The sequence below is a fragment of the Hyperolius riggenbachi genome, chromosome 10, assembly GCF_040937935.1.
Source record: "Hyperolius riggenbachi isolate aHypRig1 chromosome 10, aHypRig1.pri, whole genome shotgun sequence".
Classification (NCBI taxonomy): Eukaryota; Metazoa; Chordata; class Amphibia; order Anura; family Hyperoliidae; genus Hyperolius; species Hyperolius riggenbachi.
The window spans coordinates 176338621-176350957 of NC_090655.1; the positions used below are offsets into that span (position 1 = coordinate 176338621).

Here is a 12337-nt window from a genome sequence, read left to right on the forward strand (position 1 = left end):
CATGATATAGACATATGACAATGGTAGGGATTAGATTGTGAGCTCCTTTGAGGGACAGTTAGTGACAATATATATATATACACTGTACAGCGCTGCGTAATATGTCAGCGCTATATAAATACTTAATAAAAATAATAATAATAAAGTTGAGGCAGGGCTTTACGGAGCCCCTCTGGCCCAAGGGCCCTGGTGCAGTCGAGAGCTCTGAAACCCCTATTGCTACGCCACTGCATGGATACATTATTTACTTTTAGACAACTCTGGATTTGGACATATGGTGTAAACATTTTTTGGTGGTTTGCAATGTGTTTTTAATGTTTTGAAATTACCTACAGCAGTTTATACAATACTGTAACATGTATTAACAAAACAAAGATATAATACCAAAAACAGTACTGTATGTTTTGTACATGAAGACAACTTTGTAAGTATAAAAAGTTGTAAATCAAGTAGTTTGTAAGTAGGGGGGCAGTTATTATATTCATTTTTCTTAATTTAATTACTGCATGAAATGGATTTACTGCATGAAATGGATTTTTTTCAATTGATAGCTTTATTCATCACTTAACTTCCAGTCAAATAGTATCTGAATATCCAATGACTAATTTGACCTATTCACATTTGTTTCTAGAAGTTATTACTGTCTAATATAATTTCAGATGACTTTATGGCCTGTGATAGATTGCCATGAAAGGATCAGTTACTACAAGATTGATGAGCAGAGATTAGTGCAGTCTAAATAGAATTAACTTAAAGTGTACAGCAGAATATAACATTTCATATAGATTGATGTATGATGCATGGGCTGCTGAGGGATCAAACAAATGTGTTTATTAGTCTCTCAAAACTACACAGAAAGTTTCCTGTGAAAGGAAAGAACAGGCATGGCCAATAGTAAAATAATATTTGATCCCCTTGTGTAGAAGGAACTGAAAACAGAGCTTTCTGTATGTCCCAGTCAGGCTAGGAATCTAAATGGATGCAGTGACAGATTACTTTCAAAAACACATTAAGACACATTAGGCCTGTTGATGCAATAAAACACATAACTGGTCTACATGCAAAGGGCCCACAACATGTAAAGTAAGGCGTTTCCAGACAAATGCATTTCTTACCTGTAATCAGAGTTTGACCAAAAAGAGCTGAAGTTAGAATATAGAGGGTCATTGTGCTGCGTTTAGAACTGACAAAAACTTCTATAGAGACAGGCACAGAGAAAGGGGCAGGGAGGGAGAAATGGGGGAGGCTCCAAGGGAAGAGGCAGCACAATCTTATTCATAGACAAACTGACGAGCACAAAAACACAGGCTGACCAAAGCTCTCTTTTACAACGGAATATGAAAATGGATACTGTCAGGCTATAACGTAACCGCAGAAGATTTGGAGGGCTTCTATAATGGAAGGGTTGTGAAGGGGGAAGGGGAAATGCAGAAAACATAATCTGTAGCATTTATACATAAAACTTCTTGAATCTCATGTATGTCTTCATGCATACACACTATCCCCAGTGTATACTATTAAAGTGAACGTTAGCCTGAGATTGCTATATATATTCATAGAAAAAAAAAATGCCTAGAGAATTTAATAAGAAAAAAAAGCTTTTGCAGGAGAACGCTAAAGTACAACCAAATGTACAAAACAACATTAAGGCTCCCTGCACACTGCATGCAATTCTGATTTTTAATCGTTTTTTACATCCAATTCCAATTTTTAGTCGTTACTGCATGCTGCGTTTTTTACTCCGTTTTTCTGTTGATTGCATTCAGGGAAAATCGGAGTTGCAAATCGGAATCGCAAAATGGATTTGCAGTATGCAGGGCTCCCTGCACGCCGCAAATCCGTTTTGCGATTCCGTTTCTGATTCCGATTTTCCCTGAATGCAATCAACAGAAAAACAAAGGAAAAATGCAGCATGTGGTAACGAGTAAAAATCGGAATCAGATGTAAAAACCATTTAAAAATTGGAATCGGAATCAGAATCGTATGCCTTATACACTTACGCACACTGCAAATCCTCCCTGCACACTGCATGCGATTCCAATTCCGCTTTTTAATCGGTTTTTACATCTGATTCCGATTTTTAATCTTTACTGCATGCTGCATTTTTTGATCCGTTTTACTGTTGAATGTATTCAGGGAAAATTGGAATTGAAAATTTGGAATCGGAAAACGGATTTGCAGTGTGCAGGGAGCCTTACAGTGCTTTCCTAAAAGTCCAGTTAAAAGACTATATTAAGGGCTTGTGTTATTGATTACTATTAATTAGATGAATTACATGCATCACACTGTGAATGCAGCACAAATGCAAAATATGAATACATTTTGCTTTTACAATGTTCACAGCTTGGAACACACAGCAAAATACAAGAAACACAGTTAAATCACACAGTTTAACCAACCTTAAAGAGACCTCGGATGAGAGAGGCATAAAATTTGAGGTGCAGATGTCTGACAGTCATGATTAGGGATGGCCCAGGATTGTGAAAATATGCTAAACGAACATTCATGGAGAGCCCCACTGACATTACTGGCAGGTGAACTTCTAAAACTCCTTTTCTCTTCCCATTAGGGCATCTCTGCAGTCACAATTTCTTCAAAAAAGGTGTACAAAGTGTACATGGGAGAGGGGATAAATGACAAAATATTCACCAAATATGTATATTTTACTCAAATGCTTTTTCAATGGTTTTAAAAAGAGATGCCAATGGCCACTGACATAAGGGGTTAATAGCATTTGCAGGGTATGTTAAGATCACATTCCCAGCCCTGGACTTGCTACACTATGGCTATCATTCATAAAGCATTTCTGCATGCGGAAATGCTTAAAACAGCTGACTTTACAGCACATGTAGCAAATTCTGCATTCATAAAGGCTCCTTCCGCATGAAAAGCTGACATTACCGAGCAAAGAGATAAATCACCGCCTTGTGCGGTGATTATTATAAAAAATGTAACAAAATGTTAATTCATAAAGATTACTGCAAGCGGTATGAGGTCGGTAAGTACCGCTCCCTTGGATGTGGCGATACCAATGTTAAGTGAATGTAGACACAGACCTCCCAGGTAGTGTTGGGCGAACAGTGTTCGCCACTGTTCGGGTTCTGCAGAACATCACCCTGTTCGGGTGATGTTCGAGTTCGGCCGAACACCTGACGGTGCTCGGCCAAACCGTTCGGCCATATGGCCGAACTAAGAGCGCATGGCCGAACGTTCCCCGAACGTTCGGCTAGCGCTGTGATTGGCCGAACGGGTCACGTGGTTCGGACCCGAACGCGCTCTGATTGGCCGAACTGTCACGTGGTTCGGGTAAATAAATACCCGAACCACGTCATATCTCCGCCATTTGTCTGTGGGTTTAGCTTTGGGTAGGCAGGCAGGGTAGTTCGCGCTCCAGCCACGCTAGCCAGGGTCCCCCCCAGTCATTGTGTGTCGCTGCTGGGAATAGTAGTACACCGCTCGCTCAGCATTCTGTTTACTGCCACTCTGTGTACCTCGCTCAGCCACACTATATAGCATTCTGTTTACTGCCACTCTGTGTCTGCTGGGAATAGTAGTACACCGCTTGCACAGCCACACTATATAGCATTCTGTTTACTGCCACTCTGTGTACCTCGCTCAGCCACACTATATAGCATTCTGTTTACTGCCACTCTGTGTCTGCTGGGAATAGTGGTACACCGCTCGCTCAGCCACACTATATAGCATTCTGTTCACTGTTCTGTGTCTGCTTGGAATAGTGGTACACCGCTCGTTCAGCCACACTATATAGCATTCTGTGTACTGTTCTGTGTCTGCTGGGAACAGTAGTACACCGCTCGTTCAGCCACACTATATAGCATTCTGTGTACTGTTCTGTGTCTGCTGGGAACAGTAGTACACCGCTCGCTCAGCCACACTATATAGCATTCTGTTCACTGTTCTGTGTCTGCTGGGAATAGTGGTACACCGCTCGCTCAGCCACACTATATAGCATTCTGTTCACTGTTCTGTGTCTGCTGGGAATAGTGGTACACCGCTCGCTCAGCCACACTATATAGCATTCTGTTTACTGTTCTGTGTCTGCTGGGAATAGTGGTACACCGCTCGCTCATCCACACTATATAGCATTCTGTTCACTGTTCTGTGTCTGCTGGGAATAGTGGTACACCGCTCGCTCAGCCACACTATATAGCATTCTGTTCACTGTTCTGTGTCTGCTGGGAATAGTGGTACACCGCTCGCTCAGCCACACTATATAGCATTCTGTTTACTGCCACTCTGTGTACCTCGCTCAGCCACACTATATAGCATTGCGTACTCTGCCAGTCAGTGTGTATATTGCTGGGATCAGTAATACTCCACTCACCGTCAACCACTATATGAGCTCAACATGAGTTCCCCAGAGACCTCCGCTGTGAGCAGCACTCCCAACAACAGCAACAGCCAACGCCCCACGCAAGCTATAACATCCACCCCAGCAGCCAGTGGTCAGCAGCAGCCCTCCCCGGAGGAGAACGTTGTGTCCATCAGTCCGTCGCCAGAGCGATTAATGAGGGCTGCCATTGAGGAGATGATGGGGCCTGATGTGGAGGAGGAGGTCTGGCTCAGGCCAGCATCCCAAGTTAATGTTGAGGACGATGAGGGGTCTGTGTCTGGGGATGTTGGGGTGGCAGAGGTGGTGGGTGGGTCAGACTCAGGAGAAGAGTTGTATGATGAGGATGATGATCGGGACCATCTGTATGTGCCTCAGAGTCCGACCCCGGAAAACATGTTGTATCGTGTGTTTAGGTACTAAAATCTGCGTTCCCTCCCAGTAGTGTTGGGCGAACAGTGTTTGCCACTGTTCGGGTTCTGCAGAACATCACCCTGTTCGGGGTGACTATATAGCAGACTATATAGCATTGTGTTTAATGCCACTCTGTGTACACGGCTCAGCCACACTATATAGCATTGTGTTTACTTCCACTCTGTGTCTGCTGGGAACAGTAGTACACCGCTCACCCGCCACTGTATAGCATTGTGCTCTGTGTCACTGCTGACAATAGTGGTACACCGCTCACCCACCACTGTATAGCATTTCTGTACTGCCACTGTACTGCTGCCAGTCAGCGTGTACTTTAAGGATAAGTGAAATGAGGAAGAAATCCGGTGAAAGAGGGAGGGGCAAGGGAAGAGGTGTTTCCCCTGACGGTTCACGTACAGGCCACAGGGGAGCACCCAAGAAAACCCACTCAATACTGCCCATGTTGTCCAGGACAACAACCCTCACAGATCCAAAAGAACAGGACCAGATAATTACTTGGATGACCTCTCAAGCGTCCAGCAGTGGGTTAAGCAGCACCAGCACATCACGCACGAGGTCCGAGTCCTCAGCCAGTTAAAGTCTGGGCTTTCTTTGAAGACTGCACTGAGGATGTTACCATGGCGATTTGCAAGGTGTGCAAGACCCGCCTGAGCAGGGGGAAAAGTATTAACAACCTCTCCACCACCAGCATGAGCCGCCACATTCTATCCAAACATCCCACTCTGTGGGCAAACGCGGCAGGACAGGGTACCACCAGCAACACTGCCTCCCTTGGGTTCACCAGACTCACCACCAGACCCGCCTCAGCAGCAGCAGTAGCCCAGCCATTGCGTGGTTCACAACATTCACAAACATCAGACGATGCTGACACTGTCACTTTCCGGACTAGTGCTCTTGAGGTCTCCCAGTGTTCATCAAACACAACAACCAACAGCCCTTCGGTGTGCAGCGCTACGGTTGAGTTGTCTGTTTCTGAGATGTTTGAGCACAAGAGGAAATTGCCAGCAAATGACCCCCGGGCCGTGGCAGTAACAGCCAGCCAGCATAGCCAAGCTTCTGGCCTGCGAAATGCTGCCATATCGAGTGGTGGAGACAAACAGCTTCAAGGGCATGATGTCAGTGGCCATCCCACGTTACGTGGTTCCCAGCCGCTACCACTTTGCGCGCTCTGCAGTGCCTGAGTTGCATGAGCACGTGGTCAGCTAAATAACCCGAAGCTTGAAGAATGCCGTTGCCTGCAAGGTTCACCTCACCACTGACACCTGGACGAGTGCGTTCGGCCAGGGTCGATACATCTCCCTTACCGCGCACTGGGTGAACCTTGTGGAGCCTGGCAGCGATTCCTCACCTGCTACGGCGCGGGTGTTGCCCACGCCGCAAACAGCTGGATAACAACAGCAGCACCTACCTCTCTGACTCCTTCTCCTCCAACGCATCTCAAAGCTGTACCTCATCCGGAAATGCTAACCCAGCACCAGCAGCAGTAGGATCGTGGAAGCAGTGCAGCACAGCTGTTGGCATGCGTCAGCAAGCGTTGCTGAAGCTGATCTGCCTTGGGGATAAGCAGCACACAGGGGAGGAAATTTGGAGGGGAATAAAGGAACAGACGGATTTGTGGCTGGCACCGCTGGACCTGAAACCGGGCATGAAGCTAGACACCTGGCACGAACTGGCAATGTACGCAATAGAGGTGCTGGCTTGCCCGGCAGCCAGCGTTATGTCGGAACGCTGTTTCAGTGCTGCCGGAGGCATCATCACAGATCGGCGTATCCGCCTCTCCACAGAAAATGCAGACCGTCTGACTCAAATTAAAATGAATCAATCCTGGATTGGAAACGACTACGCAACACTCCTGGACCCCAACCAAGTAACATGACCGATGAACATCTGGGATGGTTTAGCGTTTCCGGTCCCTGTTTATTGAACCTCTCATCTGTATTACATTTATGACTGCATGGCGGCAAAAAGCATTGCTGCTATATCCGCACGCTTTTTGTCCTCATGCAAGGCCTGGGTTGTTGTGTCTCACAAAGCGTGGCCTTCTCCTCCTGCGCCTCCTCCTGTTCCATCACGTGTGCTGCTGCTGCTGCTGCTGCTGGGTTAGCGTTGCCGCGTGGTCCCTGTTTATTGAACCTCTTATCTTTATTACATTTATGACTACATGGCGGTACAAAGCATGCTATCCGCACGCTTTTTGTCCTCATGCAAGGCCTGGGTTGTTGTGTCTCACAAAGCGTGGCCTTCTCCTCCTGCGCCTCCTCCTGTTCCATCACGTGTGCTGCTGCTGGGTTAGCGTTGCCGCGTGGTCCCTGTTTATTGAACCACTTATCTTTATTACATTTATGACTGCATGGTGGTACAAAGCATGCTATCCGCACGCTTCTTGTCCTCATGCAAGGCCTGGGTTGTTGTGTCTCAAAGCGTGGCCTTCTCCTCCTGCGCCACCCTCCTCCTGTTCCATCACGTGTGCTGCTGCTGGGTTAGCATTACCGGTCCCTTTTCCTGGAACCTCTTATATGTATTACATTTATGACTGCATGCCGACAAAAAGCATGTTACCTGTGCAAAGAAAACAGACATTTCCCGCATTTAAAAGACAGTTTTCCCTTTGAAACTTTAAAATCGATTTTCTCAAAAACTATAAGCTCTTTTTGCTAAATTTTTTTTTCCTCTTGTACCCACTCCCAAGGTGCACATACCCTGTAAATTTGGGGTATGTAGCATATAAGGAGGCTTTACAAAGCACAAAAGTTCGGGTCCCCATTGACTTCCATTATGTTCGGAGTTCGGGTCGAACACCCGAACATCGCGGCCATGTTCGGCCTGTTCGGCCCGAACCCGAACATCTAGATGTTCGCCCAACACTACTCCCAGGCAGCTGCAGTAGAGCGGAACACGGAGAAATGTATCAACTCGGCAGCTTCCGTGTCTCCGCAAGCCTACCACCAGCCTAGTTCGGGAAATCTCTGCACTGCTACCGCACCTGAATAACTTTTTATGAATCAGCAGCCAGAGGTCTAAAACACTGCCAGCGGTGTTTTCCCGCACTGATTCTCCATACCGACAGCACTTTCATGAATGATAGCCAATGTATTGCTATCCCCAGAACAATGAGATTTTGAATTCTGCCACAGAATGTCAGTTTGCTGACCTTTTTTTAAGTGTTCAAAATTGATTTTCTCAAAATCTACAAGGTCTTTTTTATTTTTTTCACTCCTGTTCCCGCTACCTTGTCCCACAAAGCCATCCCTAACTTCCGGTGCGTGGCCCCACTTCTCCTCTCTCCCCAGAGAAAAACGCCAAGATATTTTCTGCAGTAAACATCTTGGTGTTTTTCTTCGGGGAGAGAGGGGAGGTGGGGCCACTCACCAGGATGGGATGACTTTGCAGGAGAAGGCAGTGCAGATAACTATAACTTTCTTTAACAGAAAACTTGCTAGATTTTTACATTAGGCTGGAGATCCGCTTTAACATACCCTGCAAATTTGGTGATTCTTGCATTTACAGAGACTTAGCTATTAACCACTAATGTACAGTGAGATGCGAAAGTTTGGGCAACCTTGTTAATTGTCATGACTTTCCTATATAAATCGTTGGTTCTTACGATAAAACATATCAGTTAAATATATCATATAGGAGAAACGCACAGTGATATTTGACAAGTGAAATTAAGTTTATTGGATTTACAGAAAGTGTGCAATAATTGCTTAAACAAAATTAGGTAGGTGCGTAGATTTGGGCACCACAAAAAATAAATGAAATTGATATTTAGTAGATCCTCCTTATGCAGAAATTACAGCCTCTAAACACTTCCTGTAGGTTCCAATGACAGTCTGGATTCTGGTTGAAGGTATTTTGGACCATTCCTCTTTACAAAACATCTGTAGTTCATTCAGGTTTGATGGCTTCTGAGCATAGACAGTACTCTTTAACTCACACCACAGATTTTCAGTTATCTCCAGGTCTGGGGACTGAGATGGCCATTCCAGAACGTTGTACTTGTTTCTCTGCATGAATGCCTTAGTGGATTTTGAGCAGTGTTTAGGGTCATTGTCTTCTTGAAAGGTCCAGCCCCTGCACAGCTTCAGCTTTGTCACTGATTCCTGGACATTGGTCTCCAGAATCTGCTGATACTGAGTGGAATTCATGCGTCCCTCAACTTTGACAAGATTCCCAGTCCCTGCACTGGCCACACAGCCCCATAGCATGATAGAACCACCACCATATTTTACTGTAGGTAGCAGCTGTTTTTCTTGGAATGCTGTGTTCTTTTTCCTCCATGCATAAGACCACTTGTTATGCCCAAATAACTCAATTTTAGTTTCATCAGTCCACAGCACCTTATTCCAAAATGAAGCTAGCTTGTCCAAATGTGCTTTAGCATACCTCAAGCGACTGTTTGTGCTGTGGGCAGAGAAAAGGCATCTCCTTGTGTAAAGTGCGCCGAATGGTTGAACGATGCGCAGTCCTGCAGACTCCATCTGCAGCAAGATGATGTTGTAGGTCTTTGGTGCTGGTCTGTGGGATGACTCTGACTGTTCTCACCATTCGTCGCCTCTGTCTATCCAAGATTTTTCTTGGTTTGCCACTTAAAGCCTTAGCTTGAACTGAGCCTGTGGTCTTCCATTTCCTCAATGTTCCTAACTGTGGAAACAGACAGCTGAAATATCTGAGACAGCTTTCTGTATCCTTCCCCTAAACCATGATGTTGAACAATCTTTGTCTTCAGGTCATTTGGAGTTGTTTTGAGACCCCCATGTTGCTACTCTACAGAGAAAATTAAAAGAGGAGGGAAACTTACAATTGACCCCCTTAAATACTCTTTCTCATAATTGGATTCACCTGTGTATGTAGGTTAGGGGTCACTGAGCTTACCAAGCCAATTTGAGTAACAATCATTAGTTCTAAAGGTTTTGGAATCAATAAAATGACAACATTTATGCACCTGCCTAATTTTATTTAAACAATTATTGCACACTTTCTGTAAATCCAATAAACTTCATTTCACTTCTCAAATATCACTGTGCATGCCTCCTATATGATTTATTTAACTGACATTTTTTATCGTAACAACCAACGATTTACACAGGAAAATCATGACGATTAACAAGGTTGCCCAAACTTCCGCATCCCACTGTAGGTGGCCAATAAATTTAATGATAAATGTGAATGCAAACTTTGGACACACAAATGTGGGGTAAAAAGTGAATGGCAAACGATCATTATTCACCACAAACTGCTGGAGAACATGTTTGTCCATCACTAATGAATAAATGTTAATATGTGGGCCTCAATAGTCTCTCATGGGGCTATGGCCCAATACAGCACTTTTAGCCACGCTTTGGAATTGCTGGCGATTCCAAAAGTGCTAGGCTAATGAAAGTCAATGGAGGTGAGCCCACAGGGGCAATTGCAATTTGGGAAATTGCAATTGGGGGTCATACAGGTTTTGCAATTGCGCTCCAAATAGAAAAGTTACATGCACTGAAAAAAAAATCGCTTTTCAGGCAGGGGACATATTTGTTTTTTATTTTTCTATGTGCTTTGTTCTGCAGGCATTTTCAGCACACCATTGGCTTGATTCACTAAACCGTGATAACTCAAATATCACACCTTATGAAAAGATATCACACCTTATAAAAATATATCACACCTTATGAAAAGATATCACACCTTATCAAAGATATCACACATTATTATTATTATTATTATTATTGTTATTATTATTATTATTATTATGTGTGATATCTTTGATAAGGTGTGATATCTTTTCATACGGTGTGATATCTTTATCAAAGATTATCTTTATCAAAGTTAACACACCTTATCAGAGTAGCATAGCGAGCGCTACGAACCCGCAGGGGTTCAGGGCATGACGAGTGCCATTGTCAATTAGGAGGCATATGTTCGTAGCACTCGCTATGCTACTGTGATAAGGCGTGTTAACGTGTGATATCTTTTCATAAGGTGTGATCTTTGATAAGGTGTGATATTTGAGTTATCACAGTTTAGTGAATCAAGCCCAATATGTGTATGCTTGTAGAAAAACACACACGTTTTTTCACAGAAGAAAGAGAAACATGACAAAATGTGCAGAATTATTCTACAGGATGTCAGATATTTTTGTCCGTGAAAAACACATTAAGTGTAAACTAGCCCAATGTGATTAACATGAGTCCTCCGTTTAAACTACTTACTGCACCAGGTGCAGTATAATCACGGCCTGGCAAACTTCACCTGAAGTACCAGGGCTGCGAAAGTTAGTCAATGGGAGCAGGCGGCCGGCCATAACCGCCGGTTAGTGGAGACCTGAATTAATGGGAACGCATTAATCTAAGTCCCCGATTCAATGAATGCCGGCGTCTATGATACGCCTGCATTCATTGTATCTTCCTGTTGTTACTGTGCATGCATTACTTCCGATTCACATCCTTACATACGAGTATCGGAAATTATGACTGAGGACAACTTGTGGCCAAATAGTAAAACTGCATCAAAAAATATTTTATTCAATAAAAATATCTACATTTACATCTAAAATTAACTATTTCCCTCCCACACTCCACCATAGTACCCAAACACACACACGCACACGCACACACGCACGCACGCACGCACGCACGCACACACACACACACATATATAAATTACATAAACAAAAATACATAAATAGCTGCCTTAGGGACTGAACTTTTTTAATAGGTATGTGACAAGGGTATATAACTGTGATTTTTTAATTTGCTGGCTTATAACTAGTGATGGACGCAAAACTGAAAAAATGCACCTTTATTTCCAAATAAAATATTGGCGCAATACATTGTACTAGGGAAATAAACGTTGCAATAACGGGGACAAATGGGCAAATAAAATGTGTGGATTTTATCCACAGTAGAACTTTTTATTTTAACACTATAATGGCCGAAAACTGAGAAATATTGATTTTTTTCAATTTTTTCCTATTATTCCAAATAAAATGTGTTCCCAAGGAAAACCCTAATTGGTGGCGAAAAAAACAAGATATAGATATTGTGATCAAGTTATTGGCGAAAGAGGAGTGCTGACAGGGGAAAATTGCTGAAGGGGTAAAAAAGTGGTTAAATCAGTTTTTCTGTGTAGAAAACACACACAAAAATAGCCAAGTGTTTCCCCTACTTCAGTCTTTGTACATTGTGATTTGGCTGCATTTTTACTTCTCGAAAACCACCTGCTGTACTCAGAATCATTTTCAAACATATGTTTACTTCTTGTCAGGATAGGGAGAAGCCTGTCACGATTGAGTCCACAGAGACCTTCTATTTCTCAGCTTTGTGGGGTGCAAGCAGCAGAGATGGCTGAGACAAAGAGCTGGTTTACCACAGAGGAGCTAATTGCCAAGATCCAACATTACCTCAGGGTGTAGTGAATATAAAATGAGAGGAAGGGTAAATGAAACCTAAAGAACTATCGCAAGAATCCAGTATTTTGTAGGATGATTTGCAAAAGAAGGACCAAGAAAGGATGATTTTTTACCATCTTAAAAATCCCTCTCTAGTGTCCACTCCAGATCCTGATTTG

General features: G+C 43.7%; 1 protein-coding gene across 1 annotated transcript in view; it reads right to left on the reverse strand.

The window, feature by feature from the left end:
• The window catches only part of VSTM4 (V-set and transmembrane domain containing 4), a 142151-nt gene extending 140919 nt beyond the window's left edge, over window positions 1–1232 (reverse strand). The window contains exon 1 of the mRNA XM_068257992.1: window positions 1116–1232. Coding sequence (XP_068114093.1) covers window positions 1116–1167 — 52 coding nt within the window. The 5' untranslated portion in view covers window positions 1168–1232. The remainder of the gene's footprint in view (window positions 1–1115) is intronic.
• Between the last annotated feature and the right edge of the window lie 11105 nt (window positions 1233–12337).